At 27.2% G+C, this 23252-nt stretch overlaps 1 protein-coding gene across 1 annotated transcript in view; it reads right to left on the reverse strand.

Moving 5' to 3' along the window:
• LOC148300758 (diuretic hormone receptor-like) overlaps nucleotides 1–23252 on the reverse strand; it is a gene marked incomplete at its 5' end in the record, with an annotated part of 77799 nt that overhangs the window by 21971 nt on the left and 32576 nt on the right. The window contains one exon of the mRNA XM_088274346.1: nucleotides 11400–11585. Within this exon, the coding sequence (XP_088130472.1) occupies nucleotides 11400–11585 (186 nt within the window). The remainder of the gene's footprint in view (nucleotides 1–11399; nucleotides 11586–23252) is intronic.

Below are 23252 nucleotides of genomic sequence, written 5' to 3' on the forward strand. Positions count from 1 at the left end.
TCACTGTGTGGTAATATCTATCAAATTTTAAGTTTTACTTGGTAAAAACCTAAAAATTTAAAGTATATATACAATAGTTAATTAAAAGTATTTACTGAGTAAAACTTAAATTAAAAATGGATTGATATTACCACGATGTGACTGTCGAATAAATTGATGAAGTGATGCGGAGAAGCTAGAACAACGGGAAAATGATGCGGAATACATCGAAACACGTGTCACAAACAGATTTAAAGAAAAAGTGGTATTAAGCAAGCAAAACAAATAAATAATCAAAAGTATTGATAGAAGCATTTTTAATACGTATTTTTATAATTTTCTTGTAGTTTTAAACACGATATTTCTCTAGGTTAATAATAGTTAATATAAATATATATATATATATATATATATATATATATATATATATATATATATATATATATATATATATATATATATATATATATATATATATATATATATATATATATATATATATATATATATATAAATATATATATATATATATAAATATATAAATATATATATATATATATATATATATATATATATATATATATATATATATATATATATATATATATATATATATATATATATAAATATGTATATTTATATATATATATATATATATATATATATATATATATATATATATATATATATATATATATATATATATATATATATATATATATATGTATATATGTATATATATATATATATATATATATATATATATATATATATATATATATAAATAAATAAATATATATATATATATATATATATATATATATATATATATATATATATGTATATATGTATATATATATATATATATATATATATATATATATATATATATATATATATATATATATATATATATATATATATATTTATATATATATATATATATATATATATATATATATATATATATATATATATATATATATTTATATATATATATATATATATATATATATATATATAAATATATATATATATATATATATATATATATATATATATATATATATATATATATATATATATATATATATATATATATATCTATATATATATATATATATATATATATATATATATATATATATATATATATATATATATATATATATATATATATATATATATATATATACATATATTTATAAATATACATATAAGTGTATTTGAAAAAAATAAGGTTTCCGTTTATATATATATATATATATATATATATATATATATATATATATATATATATATATACATATATTTATAAATATACATATAAGTGTATTTGAAAAAAATAAGGTTTCCGTTTTTATTTTGCAATTGACGTGAATATAACCCGCAAAGCCAAATTCGCAGTCGAGCGTTTAATCCAACTACGCATCAAAGCCTAACAAATTATTATGCTTGCATATGAAACAACATTGAACGGTATTTGAAATCGATATTGAATAGATATTGCAATATACGTTACAAGTAGACGCTTCGAGTTTAGACATGGCATAATACTTAGCAGTATATGTAATTGGCTTATTCAGCTATTCATGGGATTAATTGTTAATAATTCAATATTCGCCAAGTTGACTGCATATGGAACGAGGTAAACAATAAATATTTACGTTTTTATATTATTAAAGGAGAACACCCTCCGATTTGTATGATCACATCACGCACGTAACATTTCTCGTCCTTTATTATCTTTATTTGTCCTTTTTCGTTATTTTTCGTTTTTATGGACAACTAAATCTGAAGACTGATGTTTTGCTTCAAGTTTTCCTATAACACTGCTATATAAAATATTTGGAAAACAAGAGATTTTTATAAAACCTTTTACTATATATATTTATATATATGTATATATATATATATATGTATATATATATATAAATAGATATATTTATATATATATATATATATATATATATATATATATATATATATATATATATATATATATATATATATATATATATATATATATATATATATATATATATATATATATATATATATATATATATATATATATATATATATATATATATATATATATATAAATATACATATATATAAATATAGGGGGGAAGCTTTAATCATTTTCATATTGTCAATTATGTTCTTATAATTTTTTATACCTTCAAAATGTTGCAGTTTATGACTTTATTTTTTATTCAATTTTGTCTTTTTTCTGTGAGAGTAAGCGGCTCATTATTAGAAATAGGTATCAAATTGTGGTAGAGTAGGTTCGAACCGAGAAAGAGTCCGCGATACTTACCACGGGAGAGCAACCCAACACAAATTTTCTTAATGATAAATCAATAAATAAATACAAATAAAACAGCTCCTATCCCCTCTCTTATTTTAAACGTCCCAAGGAGACAAGTCTAAAATATGGATTTAGCTTTCCATATCGCTCACTCCTTTCAAGAACGTCATTAATCAAAAATTGTCAATTTCAGTTGTGCGTGTTTTCGGAATGCCTTAAAATGTACTATATCCCAGCAAAAGCGACATATTTTTAACTTAATATTTACCCGCTACAGGGCAAAAGGTATTGTTTTTGAATTTTGAAGAAAAGGTATTGTGTAATAATTTTTTTAAATATACTAAATATTTTTCAAATGAAGAAAAAACCTTCTGTTTTAACCTTAAAAGATCTGTTGCACAGTAAAAATTCAATAAGTGTCTTGATATTAATTTTTAATACATTTTATTACATTAGGTTTTTTTGAAAATAAAAAAAAATACAAATATTTATCCTTTAACTTTTAAGTTTTAATTAAATACTTTAAATGAAAGTTTGAATAATACAAAATTTTCATACACACATATACAATTGTGTATACACATATTATCGTATTAATATTTCGTTATCCAACATTTCCATAGAAGTTATTGTTTGTAATGTCTATGGATATCAGATTCAATGATATATTGTCCGTTGGAATGTGATAAATTGAAATTGGACAGTGATACGTGATTTATAGGAGTTTTTGACACATAAATCATATCATTTTTCAGATCTAAGGACGTATATTAGGTTTTTATTATATCTGGTAAACATTTATTGTAATGGATCGCTTTTGATATAACGTTATAGCGAGACCTTAAAAACCTTTTAAGCAAACAAATTAACGTGATTTATCTAAGTACGTTTCGAAAACACCTAAAAATAACAAAGTTATCACAATATTGTTTATTGATTTTGCATTTACTTTTGGAATAACATGATGATTTTAATATGAAAACAAAACACTTGCGAAAGACCTCTTTTTGTGTTAATTAATGTACAAACCAATTACTTCGAGATCTAAAGATGTTCTCGACAGGTAAAAAGAGTTTGCATTTTCACCTGTTAATGAGAAAATCTGTTCTCAAAACTAATTGTATTTACATGAATAAACTCATAAAAGTAATCCTATACACATGTTTTATTTTTAAATTTAAAGGCTCCCATTTACTTTTTATGATTTTCAATACAATAAATAAATGTGTACTCTCAAATAAACAAGTTCATTACGATACCGCAGAGAAGGCGCGAGAAGCCACACGTGTGCGGCACAATTTTTTTGGGAATATATATATTGAACTCGTTACCTTTCAATAACTCTTTTCTCTTCAAAACCATATTCGAAGAAAAACTTATTTACTCAAAACAAAAACGGTGTTTTGAGCGAAAAATTAAATTACGGTAAATATATCCTGGGTTCGAAGAAATTAAGAGTTTAAGAATCGTACCCAAAGCTTTATATCATCATTCTACAGGACATGCTTGTTTATTTATCTGTGAAATATCTTATACACGCTTATAAAATAAGGACTCTCCGTTAGAATCTTAGAAATACTGAATACATGTGTGTATTTGTGAACAATACAAAGGATCACTCTAATACCCGACCCGTTTCGTAATCATTTATATATTCACGTTCAGTGAATCGGTCTCGTCGAGATAACCCATGATCTAAGGCTCCCGCGTCGGATCACAGCTCCTTGAAGGCAGTAAGGACGTCATTGTTACATTAATAACACATGAAATTTGATTCCATCTTTATTCCTCTTCTACAGTAAGCCCTCATATGAGGTTTTAAAAATAGCTAAGTTAAAATTGCTGCCAAATTGTTGAAAATATATATATTTTTTAAAATTTATTTAAAGCAGATTACTTTCAGACTAGCTAAATCAAAATACTACCGTAGCGTCTGTAGAAGAAAATTCATATTTTTTTCAAACACTGTAAAGAAAATCTCTTGTGCCATTGAAAAATGTAATTCTCGCATAAAAAATATGATTACATCTATTTTTTTATTAATTTTTGAAATAAGTGTTCTTGTCTTAATCGTCAAATATGTTAAATGAATAAAACCAATTGGCAAATATATAAGGAGTTAAAAATACGCAAAACGCAACCATATTTGTGCACTGATTGGCGTTATAAGTTTGAGTGATCTAATCCAAAAATTGAATAAAGAACGATTTTTTAAGATGACGCAATCAAAACGGGTTTTCATTCGTTTACCCATGTTTAGACATATCGCTCACTCCTATCAACACCGTCATATAAAAAAATATCAATTTTCAGCTGTGCGTGTTTTCGGAATGCCCAGAAAATGTACTATATATACCAGCAAAAGTGGCATATTTTTTATTTGATATTTACCCGCTACAGGGCAGAAAGTGTTTTTTTTTTGCATTTAGAAGAAAAGGTATTGTTTTATATATTTTTTTTAAAAACTAAATATTTTCAAATGAAGAAAAAACTTTCAGATTTTAGCTAAAAAGATCTGTTGCACAGTAAAAAGTTCAATATGCTTCAAAGTTCAAGTGGCTTGATACATTTTATTATATTTTTAAACTTTAAAAACGATCTCCTGAAAATCAAGTTTTTATTTTATTTATGACGTTGTTGAAAAGAGTGAGCGATATGTCATGATGCATTCAGCATCATTATCAAGCACCGTATATGAAGCATAGTTTTAATTCTAGATCTGTGTCCTTGGGACCTTGGCTGGGAAACTTCTTTCTCCTCTTCATCTTTCAAACAACTCTTAAATTTACGTTAAGCTTCACATAAAGTGTTTGATACTGATGCTGAATGCATCGAAACACGTTTCATAAGACATTAAAAAAAAACGCAGATTTGATTAAATACAATTTAAATTAAAATGGATTGAAAGCACTTCAAGTATCTCAACTTGATATGAAACTTGTGTTTGGACATTTGAGTATCCCAGGGCAGATTGAAAAGAGTTCTTTAAGGTGGTATGGGCATGTGGGGCGAATGGATAGTGAAAATTGAATAAGATAGTGTATGTGGTGAATGTGAGCGGGAGAACAGAACGAGACTTGGCACGATCAGATCAATCACAACCTAAGATCTGATGGTGTCAAAATCTTCATAATGGAGGGCATATATGCCTAGATGTATGGATGTGAAGGAGGTGAGGATTGTATGTCAAAACAGAAGACTGTAGCGTTCCATCCTCTCTGCCTACCCCCGCGGAAAAGCGCTGTGATGGTAGTAGTAGAGCATCTTTGACATCCATATATATTTCATTTGCCCGTTACCATTAAGAATTCCAGTAGTGATCATGTATTTAAGAACAGCGTCCGTTGATGGTTGCTTCTCGTTGGAAGGGACAAGGTAGAAAGTGAATAAATGAATGTCTAGGTGAAATTATTTTATTATAAACCTTTTTACTGTAAATTGTTATTGTATCTTTTGTATGTAATGTATTTAATTTAATATTTAAAAAAAAACTAATAATAATAAATGAAAAAAATGTATTAACATGTAAATATTTCGGATCAACACAGGCTATGCCTAAAGTACCGTAATACATAAAGTAAAAAAAATGTATGTTTTTCTGAAAAAATAAATAAATTTCATTTTGGGATAGTTTATCTCAAATTAATAATACAAAATTTATCTTATTTATCAAAATTTATTTTTACAAAATATTATCAAAATTTATTTTAACAAAATATTATCAAAATATTATCAAAATTCATTTTTAATATTAAATATTATCAAAATATTATCAAAATATTATAAAATATTATCAAAATATTATCAAAATATTATCAAAATATTATCAAAATATTATAAAAATATTATAAAAATATTATCAAAATATTATAAAAATATTATAAAAATATTATCAAAATATTATCAAAATATTATCAAAATATTATCAAAATATTATAAAATATTATCAAAATATTATCAAAATATTATCAAAATATTATCAAAATATTATCAAAATATTATAAAAATATTATAAAAATATTATCAAAATATTATCAAAATATTATCAAAATATTATCAAAATATTATAAAATATTATCAAAATATTATCAAAATATTATCAAAATATTATCAAAATTTATTTTTACAAAATTTATCTCAAATTAATAATACAGTGTCCGATTTAATAAAATATATTAATATAACCATAAAGCGACAGCTGATTCAATTATTAAAATCTTTCAATCCATCAATTAGATTTTTTTAAAGAGGTGTTATTTATTAAATGAAATTTTGTCATTTGATAATGGTGTTGTAAAACCTTTGATAGCAGCAGACATTTTTAGAATTTCCAAATCAATGAGAAAATATTTGTATTTTTCGTTTGATGTCAATTCGCGTCGAGGGTGGAAGAATACAAGGGTAAAAAAGGTTTTTAGGAGACACCTTTTGTGATTACTGAAATAAAACCAATGACAGTAATCCAATTTTATTTGCTATGAAGATGTGAAAAAGCAAAGGGTATTATAACCCACACCTCGAATATTTTACTCTACGGAAAATACACAATGCGGATTGAATTTTTTTCTTAACTACGACAGAATTTTGCTTTTACGGGAAATTACTGTTAATATAATAAGTAAGTCAGTTTTTAAATCTATTACGATATAATATTTTATTATAACTTAATTATAATGTATACCGGTTTCGAAGCTAACCACTTCTTTATCAAGACTGATTAATACTAAAACACTATCTACTAAACAATATTCTAAATATTTTGACGGTTAGAAAAAGAAGCTTAGGTAGATCTCAGGTGGCTTTATTTTTTTGTTTTGATTGGCACAAAACACACAAATACACGATTTACACACAACAAAGGTTTGATAGTCCTAAGAATCAACAATAAATATGGGAGTCAAACACTGCAATATATTGTTCCGAACATTTTAATTTGTTGCCGACGGATGTTAGAGGTCAAAATAAAATATGGAACAAATGCAAAATAAAGGAATGGGTGAATGAACAAGGGTTAATTTTATAAAAATTGTTAAATGTTTATATTCTTAATTTTTCTCTCTTTTTGTGTGTATATTAGGTTTAAATCGTTAAAAACAATGAAAAATGTATTAAAAAAGAACTCCATCGACAAGACACACATGGTGGCTTGGTAGGTTTCTGCAAAAAATGGTTATAAATATATTTGAAATTGTGATTTAAATAAACGTTTTTCTTGAATGTTTTCCGCAGATACTTTGAGGGCACATTTTATAAATTTTTTAAAAGTTACCTTTGTTTTCACTGCTTTAAAAAAAAGTGGTGAAAACAAAATTAATTATTTTTTTAAAGTATAATTATTTATAATTATACTTTAAAAAATTATCAAAATTAATTATTTTTGTAATGTATACAGTTTATGTTTAAAAAAATGGATTGTAACATTACCATGAATTTTAATTCCAGAATCCGTAAATTAAATATTTCATAGGCTGAGCATTCTGAATTTACTGCAGTACGGTTGGAAGACCATTTCAATCGTTAACACAATAAAGAGATGAATGCTACTCGCAAAAATATGCTCGGTATGATATGAATTGTACGGGGTAAGTTTATTCGAGTTACTCGAGCGAAAAAGAATATGAAAAAAGTTTTCCAAAGAGGAAATCTTACTGAAATAGCAACCAGTAAATAATGAAAGCCGCATTTGTAAGCCGCTGGATCGTGAATCTGAAAAAAATTGGCCGACAATATACTCACATGATTAATGAAGACATTTCATTTTGCATGTCGTTATTATTTCTATAGCACAGGACGGCGCAAGGGGTATTGGCAAATTTTGATGTTTTTTCCAATTTTATTTTATTTTTATTTTATTTTTATTTTCGTTTTATTGATTTTTTTCATAATCTTATTTCAAAGCAGACCTCTTTTATAATTTTTTTTAAAAAGCAAAATGCACTTTCAGTCACTGAATAAACACATCAAAATTCATTTCTTCTAAATGCAGTTAGTTGGTAGTATCCTTTTTTTAATTTTTGGGTAACGATTCCAAAATAAACCAAAATTATTAGATCGAATTTCACTTTTATTTAAATATGTACAAACGTGTCACATAATACGATATTTCATTGTATATATTTAAATGCTATTGCTTGTCCGTCTCCGTAGTGTAATGGTCAGCACGCTCGGCTACCGTTTTGGAGGTCCCGGGTTCGTTCCCAGAAGGTCAAATAAATAAAAGTGATTTTTTCACTCTTATATTTATTCCATATTTTCAGCGGAGGGCTGATCACCTTTCCTTCGTGTTTTAACGATCAAGATAACACTGCATTTGTATCATGCAGTGCCTTTTGCACCATTTGGATGCATATAAGGGTTTGAATGAATATTTAAAAAAAATAAAAATAGGATACTACCAACTAACTTAATCCACAATAAATCAATTTTGATGTGTTTTCTGTGACTGAAAATGCTCGAACTGCATTTTGCTTAAAAAAATAGTTTTTAAAAGAGGTCTGCTTTGAAAAAATATTATGAAAAAAATCTAGTAACAAACTTTTATAATTATTTTTCTTGGCGTAGGCTGTTTGGTACCATACTTGAGGTCCCGAGTACGATTCCCAGGGGGGTTAAAATAAATATTAGTGTTTGTTTACTTAAATATGAATTAAATTTTACCCTGGACATATTTTCTTTTAATAAAATTGACAATCAACTTTACATTTAATCAATTTGATGGAGTGTCAGTACATAAATTCCGCTTCCTGCTCAAAGTCTTGATTCAAAAATACTTTTTTGATAGAATGGAAAAAAATGTTTAAAAAAATTACATTTACTAAAAGTTAAAATTTTTTTGAAATAAATTAGATCTTTGATACGTTTTTCATCAACACATATATTTAATTTTTCTAAGTTAAATTAAATATTAATTTACAAATAAAATAAACCCTGTGTGAAAAATTTTCATTAGCCCTTTTAACGCTACATTTCATTTGTATATCGGGTATGTATCTCCCCACTGATGCGAATTCAAAGGCAATCGTTGATTAGATATCCCGATTTCGTTCTCAAAATGGAGTTTTCTAACGTGAATACTACCCTCATCTTGTTCTTTGATTTACGGATGTCAGAGTCAAAAGAATTATGTCTCAAAATCGTTTCCTAAAAATAGGAAGTTAAAGATGCGCGCACACTAACGTGGGGTTTAAGATAGAAGTCATATTGAGTTGATATATTGATACCCCCATGTTACAAATCCGAAAGGCTTTAAAGAAAATCAGTAAATCTATTAATTTGTAATATTGAGGGTTGGTAGGCTAGAACCCCGTTATGTTGAAATACACTATTTTATTTATGATTTATATATGAAGCACTAACTTTGTGATTTTTCATTTTAAAATTAAAATGTTACTTTCTTTTAAAATCACAATGAATATTTTATTATAACTTAATTATAATGTCTACCGGTTTCGAAGCTAACCGCTTCTTTATCAAGACTGATTAATACTGAAACACTATCTACTAAAAAAAATCAAAATATTTTGACTGTTATGCAAAGAAGCTTGGGAAGATCTCAAGTGGCTTTATTTTTTTGTTGATTGGCAGCCACAGTCAAAAGGGATCAGGGACGATGAGTGATTGGAAACATATTTAATAACGGGCTTTTAGAAAAATCATTTACTTGTGTATTTATTAGTTGTAAATTACTATTAATTGCCTATTTAATTTCTAATATTTTTAAGTAATCTTATTTAAGTCCTCTATTGCATATGTCGCTCACTCCTTTCAAGAACGTCATAAATCAAAAAACTTGATTTTTCAGGAGAACGTTTTCAAAGTTTAAAAATATAATACAATGTGTTAAAAATAAATATCAAGCCACTTATTGAACTTTTTACAGTGCAACAGATCTTTTTAGGTTAAACCTGAAGGTTATTTCTCCATTTGAAAAATATTTAGTATATTTAAAAAAATAATTAAAAAATACATTTTCTTCAAAATGAAAAAACAACACTTTCTGCCCTGTAGCGGGTAAATATTAAGTTTAAAATTTGCCTCTTTTGCTGGGATAAAGTACGTTTTCTGGACATTCCGAAAACATACACAACTGAAAATTGACGATTTTTGATTTATGACGTTCTTGAATGGAGTGAGCGATGTGTGATAATATTATTTAACTCTTTTATTTATCATGATACTAGTTCACGGTCTTATACAATGGAAATAATGCGTTCTTTTGTTGATGTTAATGTGAAACGTCGATGTTATGAATCTCAAGGGGTTTTGAAAAAAATCGCTATATCTACTGATTTGTTATATTAAGGATTGGATGGCTTAACCCCCTATATATTGAGATACACTCTGTTATTTGCCATAACAGCTTTTACGCTCTTATATAGTAGAAATAACGAGTTGTTATGTTGATATTAAAGTGATAAGTCGATGTACTGAATCTCAAGGGGTTAAAAAAATGGTATTTTAAGTGATTTGTTGTATTGAGGTTTGGATGGCTAAAACCCTGTTTTATTGTGATATTATATAAATTGTTAAAAAAAATACTCCCCTGGATACAATTTTGTTCAAAGATAATCACTTCTGGGCAGGTTAATAAACTTATTTACTGATTTGGCGTTAAGTTTGTCAAACTCCGTAATTTATATTTAAAATATGAAAATCAAACACTATTATTAGGATCTAATAAGTTGTACATTTTATTTGAAGAAAACACAAAAATTAAAAAATTAAAACCGTGTAAACCTTTTCGCTTTATTTGGGCATTATCAAATTACTGTTCAATGGTACTTAAATAATGCTCTTACAAGGCAAAACAATTGTCATTTATTTTCATGTTTAAAAAAATATATATACTCATACAACTTAAAAGTGAATACAACTTATACAACTTAAAAGTGTACTAAAAAACAGTGTATGATTTCAATATTTAAAATACAGATTGAGCAATTTTGAAATATCAATATTACTTATTTTCGTTACATCGAGGTTTATTCGTTATGCATAGACATATTCCCAATGAATGTCATAGTTACAAAGGGGTGAAAAAAATCTCACTTTCATTAAGTAACGTAATGGAAAAAAAATAGTCGAAAAAAATATGATTGAAGTTTACCTGAGTGGAGAGTAGAATGGCTCTGGCGTAATCAAAGAGTTCAGCAGAGTAGCCGCTCGTTGGTCCATAGAGCACCAGGAGGTACGTGATACCCAGTAGGGGGATGAGAACAAGCAGAGCCTTTGTAGCCTTACGGTACTGTTGAGTCTCCAAGGTGTTCGCCGAGCGTAGTTTGGTGATCAAAACCTGGACAAAACAAATTATTTACGTTCATTAATTCGGCAGTTACTTTGTAATGCATTTTTTATTTAAGCTTTATATGGTAAATACACTTTTTTAATTAGCGGTATTAACCAAGTTGAATTAAAAATTCATTATTACCAAATTAATAAACTGTTTTATCTTTTTCTTGTTATCCTTGATTATGTATTAATTGGCAAATAATTTACTGATTTTAATTTTGACTACATTCAGTTTACTTTCACCCTTTTTAGCCAACACACACACAAATACATGTTTAAACATAAATTACGTTTATTTCAATATGGATTGAACAAATGAAACAATGTATTGATTTTTCCTTTAAAAAATCTGAAATGTTTTTTATATTTTTTTTGCAAACGTCTATTTTGATTGCAAACGATTTATTTTTAAATTTGAATACATTTTATAACACAAAAAAAACTAAATAAGAGCACCTTTGAATTTAAAAAAGTAAACTTAAATAATTTAGAGAACTACAGATGTTCAAAAATAGAGTTTTTTTACCTGCCTATCTAAATTAAGATAACAATGACTAAAAGTGGTCTAATTTTTGTTTAATTTTCATATTGAAATCATCATGTTATTCCACAAACATTTTACGAAATTCATAAACATAACTATATGCGTTTGTTTAAAAATATTTATAATTATGTTAAACATATAAATTGTTTTAGATAAATATCATCTGTATAAATCTTAACTTTCCCTTAAATTCTATTAAACATTACTGCCAGAACTCGAAATAAGCCAAAGTTTGCAAGTTACCCACATTAAAATTGATAGTAAAGATTTATCAGTTGAACATATAACTAAGTAAAAGGTTTTACTAAACATTTGATCCTTGGTGAAAGTTTGGAGAAGGTAAAGCCGTAACGCTACGGATTAGTAACTAGAGATTTATGAGAATTATGCCATGAGATAGAGAGCAGAAACATGAAATGAAACTTAGAGGCTGAAAATCTGAAAGGCATCCTGAAATAAACCTCGCGAGCTTCCTGAAAGCGTAGTGAAATATGGCATTTGATAATTTCAGGCTTGATATTCTGATGTATGTATTATGAACGGTTTTTCTTCATATTCTCAAAATAATTTAAGGAAATTTAATTATGTAAATGAACATCCTCTAGATTTATTTTAGTCACTTTATATAATATATTATAAAACATAACTTATAAATGCTGTATATAAATATTTTACATGTTTTCGTTTTGTAGTTATTTTTTTTCCGATTTGGTAGTGGTAAGCGCGTTTAGTTGTCAATCATTGGTAGAGTAGTAAATATTAAAATGAATATGGAGTGATTACTTAAACCACCCAATGAGAGATCGTGAGTCCTGCAAACTCTCTTATTATTACATTTAATTCTTCATCTATGCTAAAATATAATTTTTTTAAATAGCTCCCAGATGGTGTAAATCCAGAATTTGTGAGAAAAATAAAGAGATTTTATTAAAATTAAACACTTGAATAATCCACTTAATCGAGTTTTATTTTATTTACGACTAGTTTCAAAAACGACAATTGTTTTCATCTTCTGGTACAAATTAATTTTTATTTAGTTTTAATTTGTACCACAAGATGAAAACAATTGTCGTTTTCGAAACTAGTCGTAAATAAAATAAAACTCGATTAAGTGGATTATTCAAGTGTTTAATTTTAATAAAATAATCATGTCATTCCACAAAGTTAATGCCAAATCAATAAATAATAAAATAAAGAGATACCATAGATAGAATAGTGAATGTTACACGTGTGCAAAGTTCTCACTTAACCAGCCTTTGACAAATCATAAGCCCTGTAAATACCTAGACTTCTATATTCTTCTTTGCCTACATGAGTTGATGATTAAAAGATGTAAGATGTTAAAAATATGTACATATATTTGTATATGTCTAATTTAATAACAGGAAAATAAAGTGTATAAAGAAAGACATAAAACTATGTCGAAAAACAAACGTATACGCGTAAAGTTCTCATAAAACAAAATGTATTCGTTTTCCCAAAAAAATCACAAACATCACCCCTCCTATTTGTTGTTATCAGATTTTTCGGAAAAAGGGACAATATCTTGGCGAGCAACATTAATCCGTGTCACGTGGGGTGACATCATTATCCTTCCATGTTGTGTAAGGGTAGGTAAAAGGGTTGAATAGGGTTCCGTGTCAGAAAAATGGAATACATAATAAATGTAGTGGAGTGTTAATGAACTTTGACAAGGCTAAGGGCATAGGTCACTGAAATTGATTTCACGCGGCTAGAACTTAATAAACTGTGAACGATTTTAATTTACAAAGAGTTTGGGTAAATAATGCGTGTATTTTTTGGTCGTTTGGTCAAAAATACGAACGTCGCTCGTACTTTTTATCGTGCTTTAAACGTGTATGTGTATACTTTGTGTATTTCAATGAAATGTGGTTGTAAATTAATATCGACGGGTGAGAGCCCTATTATCGTACCTTACAGTAAAAAGGTCTGTCTAGGACACATAAAAGGGTGTCTAAAAGTCATGGGACTTACGATCTAGAAGGAGTAAGGGTACCTACTGTTGTTTTTATAATTTATACACATAAATATTTATATAACCCTTATCCGCACCTAATGGTGTATAGGGCACTGCATCAAATTGAAGCAGTGTTATCTTGATCATTACTTACATGAAGGCAAGGTGATCACTCTTGCGCTTCAGGAACAAGTCCAGGGTAATATTAAATAAATATTACAGTGTTAAATCACAAATATTTATTTTTACCTCCCTCCCTGGGAATCAAATCCGGGACCTCCAGCACGGTAGCTAAACACGGTGACCATTACACCACGGATGCGGACATTATTCACTCGGTAATTATTCACTCTAATATTTATTCGATTTTACCCTGGACTGGTCCCTGAAGCGGAGGGCTGATCACCTTTTTTTATGTGTATACGATCAAGATAACACTACATTTATATGATGGAGTGCCTTTTGCACCATCGGGTGGGGATGGGGGTAAAAAAAATATATTTTTTGCTGACAAATCTAAAGTTATGGTTTTTGAAAGATATGAAAGATCTGGGTGTAAAGTATTAGTAAATGGGGAAATTATTGATTAAGTAGATGATTGTGTATATGTGTGATATAAGTTTTCTAGGGATGGAAAGTCTGATAAAGATGTTGAAAGGAGAGTGAATGCTGGACACAGAGTAAATGGTGCCCTGAAATCGTTTATAGCAAATAATAGCCGAACAGCGAATGCTAAAGCGGCAGTGCACAATGGAGTCCTGGTTTCAATACCTATGCATAGAAACAAAGCATGAAGCTGGCAAAAGAAGGAAGAATGCACACTGAATGCTGTTAAAATGCAACCTCTTAGCTTTGACAAATGGGCGGTAAACGATGAAAGGTAGATGTTTGAATGCTAATTTTACACTTTATGGACTTGCACACCTTACTCAAGGTTTGGATGAATAAAATATGCCTCACACAACTTTTTTTTATGGTAATTTTTCAAGGAATATTTATGCCTCGATTGTGTTTTATAATCAATTTGAAGAATAAAAAAACTGAAAAAAAATTGCCGTCTTTTTTCTTAGACCAAAACAAACAAAAAAATTCAACGAGAAAAAAATGTAGGTACATTAAATTTACATATTTCGTTACTATAATTCTCAGCCCGAAAGTAAAAATAAACATTATTCAAGATGGAAGGTGACGTCCCAGGAATGGATCAAAGGTTATCTGTATTAAGGCTACTAATCTAGTGATTATAAAATAAAACCTGCTGTTTTTCATTAACTCAATTTTAAATTACCTAGCGACCGGTTTAATTCTACAATGAATTTAGATTATTGAATGTAAAATGAGTCAACTAAACCATTCAAAGATTTTGAAAAGGAAAGTTATTTCATAATAAAATAAAGCCTTATTTATATTAAATTAATTAAGGGCAATATGAATTCTCAGCAACCTAAAACGAACAACATCATAGTAATGATTCATATTTGAAGCATTCACTTTGCGATTTTTCTTTTTATACAAAACTAACTTTGTAATTTAAAAAAAATATATTTTCTTTAAACTCTCATCCGCACCCGTTTTGCATAGGGGACTGCATTATATAAACACAGTGTTATCTTGATCGTTAACACATGAAGGAAAGGTGATCAGCCCTCCGCATCAGGTACCAGTCCAGGGTAATATTGAATAAATATTAGAGTGAAATATCACTTACATATATTTGACCCCCCTGGGAATCGAACACGGGACCAATACAAGACTAAGGATGAATTTATTGTTCAAATATTTATTTTAAAATGTACCAAGTTTAATTTACCTACGTAATTTTCGGATCGGGGTGCCTCTTGCGTGACGTTTACAAGGATTGAACTCACAATCTCATCATCTGACAGCCCTCTGTCCAACATTATAACCCTTGACGTTCAATTAACCCTGCTACCGTATCTAAGTAAATATTTGACAACAATAATAATACGTCATTCATGTTACATCAATATACTCGTAGGGAATGTAGGTAATTAAAATAAGGACATGTTTGTTATTTACTATAAATATGAAATACACACATATATACATATATATATATATATATATATATATATATATATATATATATATATATATATATATATATATATGTAAATATATATATATATATATATATATATATATATATATATATATATATATATATATATATATATATATATATATATATATATATATATATATATATATATATATATATATATATATATATATATATATATATATATATATATATATATATATATATATATATATATATATATATATATATATATATATATATATATATATATATATATATATATATATATATATATATATATATATATATATATATATATATATATATATATATATATCCTCTTGCGTGACGTTTACAAGGATTGAACTCACAATCTCATCATCTGACAGCCCTCTGTCCAACATTATAACCCTTGACGTTCAATTAACCCTGCTACCGTATCTAAGTAAATATTTGACAACAATAATAATACGTCATTCATGTTACATCAATATACTCGTAGGGAATGTAGGTAATTAAAATAAGGACATGTTTGTTATTTACTATAAATATGAAATACACACATATATACATATATATATATATATATATATATATATATATATATATATATATATATATATATATATATATATATATATATATGTATATATATATGTAAATATATATATATATATATATATATATATATATATATATATATATATATATATATATATATATATATATATATATATATATATATATATATATATATATATATATATATATATATATATATATATATATATATATATATATATATATATATATATATATATATATATATATATATATATATATATATATATATATATATATATATATATATATATATATATATATATATATATATATATATATATATATATATATATATATATATATATATATATATATATATATATATATATATATATATATATATATATATATATATATATATATATATATATATATATATATATATATATATGATCAGATTATTTTTTACGGTTTACAATGTGTTATTATACGGAAAATTAATCATAAAAAAGGGTTTTAATTTCACTGAAATTTCAGCTCAAATAAACACCTCATTTCGTCAAACACGATGAGGCAGGATTGTTTTTTTTTCTTTAAAAAAGAAATATTTATGTTTTTATTGTTTATAAAAGTATTAAATTTCATACTTTTTCTGTGAGCTAAACGTGAGCCGAACGTTTCTGTGAGCGGCCCATTATTCGAAATAGGTGTCAAATTGTGGTAGAGTGGGTTCGAACCGAACTCTGAGTATGCGACACTAACCACGGGACCACAACCCGACACAATTTGTGTTTACAACATTTCGATATTTCTCATACATAGTTTTCTTATACTTTTAGCATTATGTTGATATGGTTGTTTATGAATAACAAGATATGAATAAAAGCAATATCTTAATGGTCTTTGATATGTATTACTAGTGTAAAGGTGTAACGTTTTTGAAATAGCAAGGAAACATTACTCTATTGCGTAAAAACATGTATTTCTATAAAACATCAAACGAATCCTTACAAATTCTCTTTCTACAAGGAATACAAAGACTTTTTTATGAGTGGAAGGTATTCACGTGTAATCCTTAGTCAGTTTAATCAGGATAAATAATACATGTATAAATTTGTAAATATGCATTCAAACAATTCAATATACTTATTGACCTATAAGTAAAAATGTCCAAAAATAAACAACTAATGTATAAAACATATAACCCTTATTATTTTTAAGCATCAAATTGTACCTTACGATAGTACAATATAAACATTTTTTTAAATTTTGTACATTACAGTATAATACCACTTTTTCTAAAATCTATTGTGACGAGTGTTTCGATGCATTCCGCATCATTTTCAAAAGGAGTTTGTGAAGCTAAGTCAAAATTTAGAGTTGTGTCCTTGGGATATTGAAGGATGATGAGAGGGTGGTAGCTTTTTCTTATTTTAAATTATTTATATTTTTAATTAGATTGAATTGTATTTTTTGAAAGACAATAGGGGGAAGGTTTAGTAATAGTCATACTGTCTTTTTTTTAATGGAATAACCCGCAAAGCCTCTATTAGAGACTTGTACGCAGGTAGGATAGTAAGGGTAGGGAAGGTAAATGTAAAAAATGCATCACAAACACTTTGACCAAATGAAAATAAATCTTTTATGACGCGAGCGTCTTCCCCACTACGCCACGGCGCCTGTCAATGTTATAGGTTTATTAATATTAATATTTTAAGGAATTTGTACTGTTTTAAAACGTTGTACTTAATGACTTCTCCCATTTATAATAATAATAATAATAATATTTCCAGAAAGTAACTGCCAAATCAATTAATGAAATAATAGATTTTGTATATATCTATATATGTATCTATATAAATGCTTTCAGACGAATGTGCGTTAAAACTATGTTTTATAGATGTGAAACCGAATGGTGCAATAATAAATTAATGCAAGGATGAGATAAGCATCAACGATAAAAATAAGAAAGTTGTGTTTAGATGATTTAGACATATGAAAACAAATGAGTGAAGTAAGAACGGTAAAATAAACCAATAAAACGAATGCAGTAGTATTTTAAATACTTTGAAGTGGTAAAAACTCCAAAGCCCTGGAATGCTCAAACTTCCATATTCATTCGAGTAAAAACGATAAAAGCTTCGTCTCAAGTCGAGACACCTTTAATATAAATTAAAAGCTTCCTACCGACTTATATATTTTGATTTTATCCACAGAGGGATGCACCATTGCTTTTACAACCCTGTCCACACATAAAAGTATTCCTCGTTTGTTTTATTAGGGTAAGTGACCGACTGAATCTAAGTCTGCTCGCGTAAAATGCAACTTTTCTACTGAGAGACTAAAAAAGTTGATTGCGTCATTTGTCCTTGCAATTCTCAGTAAATGTTGCTTTCCATCAACCCTTCGCTACGTGGCAAGTGCACATTTTAAAACAATTTATTTATTTACAGGTATATTTTGTAAATTGAAAAAATTTGTGTTATGGTTATATAACACACTCCTTATCATTGATTGTTCACTTTGTGTAATACCACTTAGAAACAATGCTTTACTATAAAGTTATGAAGTAGTGTTTTTAAGTTGTCTTACACAAGGTGGACGATGAATGATAAGGAGAGCGTTATTTACAGGTATATTTTACCGATATTTCAATTTAAATATTAATGATTGTATAAATGAACCTCTTTTTATATATATAATTTTCTCATATTTTTCAATAATTTATACCGAAATTTACTTATTTTATAACAGAATCTTTGAAATTTTTGCATACAAATTATCTTTTTGCTTCACATAAGATTTATTGATATCCAGATTTATTTTGGATGTCTTAAAATTAATGAAGATGGATGTGAATGTGCTGATTTAAGTGATTACTTTATATACTGTATAACATTCACCTATGATTGATTTTGATGATGTATTTATGCTTTATTTATTCAATTGAAAATATCAAATATTAATTCTTCGGCGAAACAAATTGGTTGAAATTCTTATGTTTTTATATAAATGTTCGTTTTTTTCAATATCTAAAATCGCTTAAAGATCAAACCTCCTTTTACAGATAAAAAGGCGGTTGAAAAAAATGTTATTTTTTATGTTCTACAGTGGTAACGCAATCATTTGAAAGTAATACAACACGCAATACTAATAAAGTAGTAAAACATGCAATACTTATCAAAGCTATCAAAATATTGTATATCCACAAGCATACAAGGTGGCTTGGTGGGTCTCTGCAAAATAACTTTTTATTTTTATTTTTAATATATGTTAAAAATTGTGATTTATAAAAAAAAAAAAAATAAAAAATAAAAAATAAAAAAAAAATTGAGAAATTAACCTTAAATTCTTTTAATTGAATACAAAATCTTATTTTTATTTTCATTTAACCATGTACATCGTTATTGTCTATAAATAATTTATATCAAAGCGTTGAATTTGTATGAAAACCAAATCGTTCAAAATGACACTCTAAATTAGGCCTAGCCAAGCTAAATTACACCGCGGGCCGCATCGGTAACCTAAAATTTTCCCAAGGGCCGCATACAGACAAGAGAAAAAAATATATAATAACGAATTTTTTTCTTATAAATTTTTTGCACTGATTTATTTATTTATTTTATATTTATATTTATATTATATTTATTTATTTTAACACTGCGTTTATATGACGCAGTGCCCTATGCACCATTAGGGTGCGGATAAGGGTTTTTTTTTTTTTATAAGTAAAATAAATAATTTGAACGCAGAGGTAATCAGAAAGTACAATCAGGGTAGTTATGAAAAAAAATATTTCTACGATCAGATTTCAGAAGGAAACAAACATTGAACCAACAAAAAAATTATCTGTATAGTAATAAACAATCTTACGTATTTTATTTTCAATAAAACCCATTTATCAATGGCCACTCAGTGCAAGATTTTAATTTCTTTTCGTTTACCTAATTTTTCTAAAGCTATTTCAATGGTTGAAATTTTACACCTTAACTGGTTTTCGAGATCGCCTTAAATTGACGATGCTGGAGAGTGTGCGAACGGATATAGTTCACTATTTTTACAACAACATGCATGACTTAGCTCATAGATAATACATGAGTGCATACATTTTTTTGATGAATCAAACAGTGTATAACATTTAAAACACAGGTTTAAAAATATATATTTGTTATACATGACCGCGGGCCGCGGGTTGGCCACCCATGCTCTTTATGATCACATTGTAGACTGAATATTTCGGTACAAAAGGGTAGTTCAAATGCACTATCCTTATAATTATATTATATACAAAATATTGAGACGATGTCATCTTAATACAATTGTCTAGACATGGCATCACTCGAGGAGCACATTTGATTTAATTCAACTTACCACCATAATGTACATATATAATATTCTATGCGAGATATACAAGTCGACAACCTAATATCACATTAGATATTCCATTCAGGTTTTGCAATACTTAGAATGATCTCAAAACAGACTAAATTAATAACGTCAGATATGTTTTATGAAATACATAGTCCGCATCGGTGAAATTCCATTTTGCGAGACGAATGACGATTATATGCTGTCATATATTATATTATTCCCACGTTATTAAATTTTCTATTACAAATCATTCATCCTGCCTACTCCTTGTGATATCGTATTGTATTAATTTGAAACATATATTTTATAATTTATTTTAACATGTTTTGTTAAATTCAGGTATGTTTAAGTGTAAACTTCAACCAATTTCATTGCAAACTCCAGAGGAATGAAGAGATAAGGCGTAGGACGCAGCAAATCTTGGTCACAACTGTCGTCAAGAAAAGGCGATTCAGTTAACTTGGCCATGTACTCCGCATGCCTCCCAAGAGCCTTAATCAAGCTTGCCTATTTTACAAGGCATCATACCACTGCTGGCAATTCGTCGGCAGTTGTCGTCAGAACTTTGGGACGCGGATCTGACTTGGGAGGATGCAAAGAAGCTGGCATTCGACAGAAAAGTTTGGAGGCAGTTCATGGACTCCATATGCTCAACTATTCACAACTTTTCGAGTGTGCTCATATCCTTGTTCACAAATCTAGGTGTCTTCACTTAGGAGTTATTGAGATGCCAAAATGATCACTTTATACACTGTGATACATTTAACATCTATATTGATCATTTAAACCTGCTTACCTGCTAAAGATAAGACGTAAGCCCTGTAAATGCCAAGACTTCCATATTCTTCTTCATCAATACTAAGATATCAGTATATACATGGTAATAATAAGTTTGTCCGCCTCCGTAGTGTAATGGTCAGCACGCTCGGCTACCGTTCTGGAGGTCCCGGGTTTGATTCCCAGGGGGGGGGGGTCAAATAAATATAAGTGATTTTTTCACTGCAATATTTATTCAATATTACCCTGGACTGGAACCTGAAGCGGAGGGCTGATCACCTTTCCTTCATGTGTAAACGATCAAGATAACACTGCGTTTACATGAAACAGTGCCCTATGCACCATTGGGGTGCGGATAAGGGTTTTATTAATAGTAAGTTTATAAAAAAATCAATAACGATTTGAAGATTTGAATTCGAAACATAGCTAAAAATGATCGTTCTATCATTCAAGTGTTAAAATAACATCCTCGATAGAATGTATTTTGAAATACTGTGCTATTGATAACATAACATATTATTGAAAGCACATATAAACCATACACACTATATCCCTTTTTGATATGTGAACGGAAAGCTTTCAAACTGATGAAATGAAAATGTAAAAAATCATACTCATATATGTGTGTTGATTTTTATTTTACGTAAAATCTTGTTAACCTTTCAACAAAAAAATATATCCCAAAGGGTAGAAGTAATTTTAATGTAGATTGCAATCTACTAGTTTATCAAATGATATTTTAAATTTATTATTTATACTTAAATAAAACTATTATTATTAATTATAAAACGGTTATATTTAAATATTACAATAATGCAACGTTTGTCGAAAACACAAAACATTTATCACACAAACAGCTATACGTGTACATCAGTTATTTGTATTATTTAAAATGTAAATAACACTCTCCTTATCATTCATCGTTCACTTTGTGCAATGTCACTTAAAAGTGAACGATGAATGATAAAAAGTGAATTGTTTTACCAAAATCTTAACTCTTTTTCAGTTATGTACTTTAATTGTTTGTATTCAAATATGGGAATCTTTTTTCAAATCAATCTACATTAATTAATATGCAAATATATTGAAATTTTGACACAAACTTGCATTTGAATAAGCGAGGAATTTTTAAATGTTTTTTTTTTAAACTTTGTGATTTTCAAATTCTTCAGTATTAATACAGCATTAATAAGTCTTGATAAAGAAGCGGTTAGCTTCGTAACCGGTAGACCTAATAATTAAGTTATAATTAAATATTTATAGTGATTTTAAAACAAAGTTTTATTTTTATTATAAGATGTTTTGGATATAAAAAGTGGAAGGGGCGTAGAATTTTTGCAAAGACAGAGTGTAGTGGGATTCTATTATCTCT

This window comes from Brachycentrus maculatus, unplaced genomic scaffold (genome assembly GCF_059751285.1).
Source record: "Brachycentrus maculatus isolate JH-2025_06_01 unplaced genomic scaffold, ASM5975128v1 h1tg000659l, whole genome shotgun sequence".
NCBI lineage: Eukaryota > Metazoa > Arthropoda > Insecta > Trichoptera > Brachycentridae > Brachycentrus > Brachycentrus maculatus.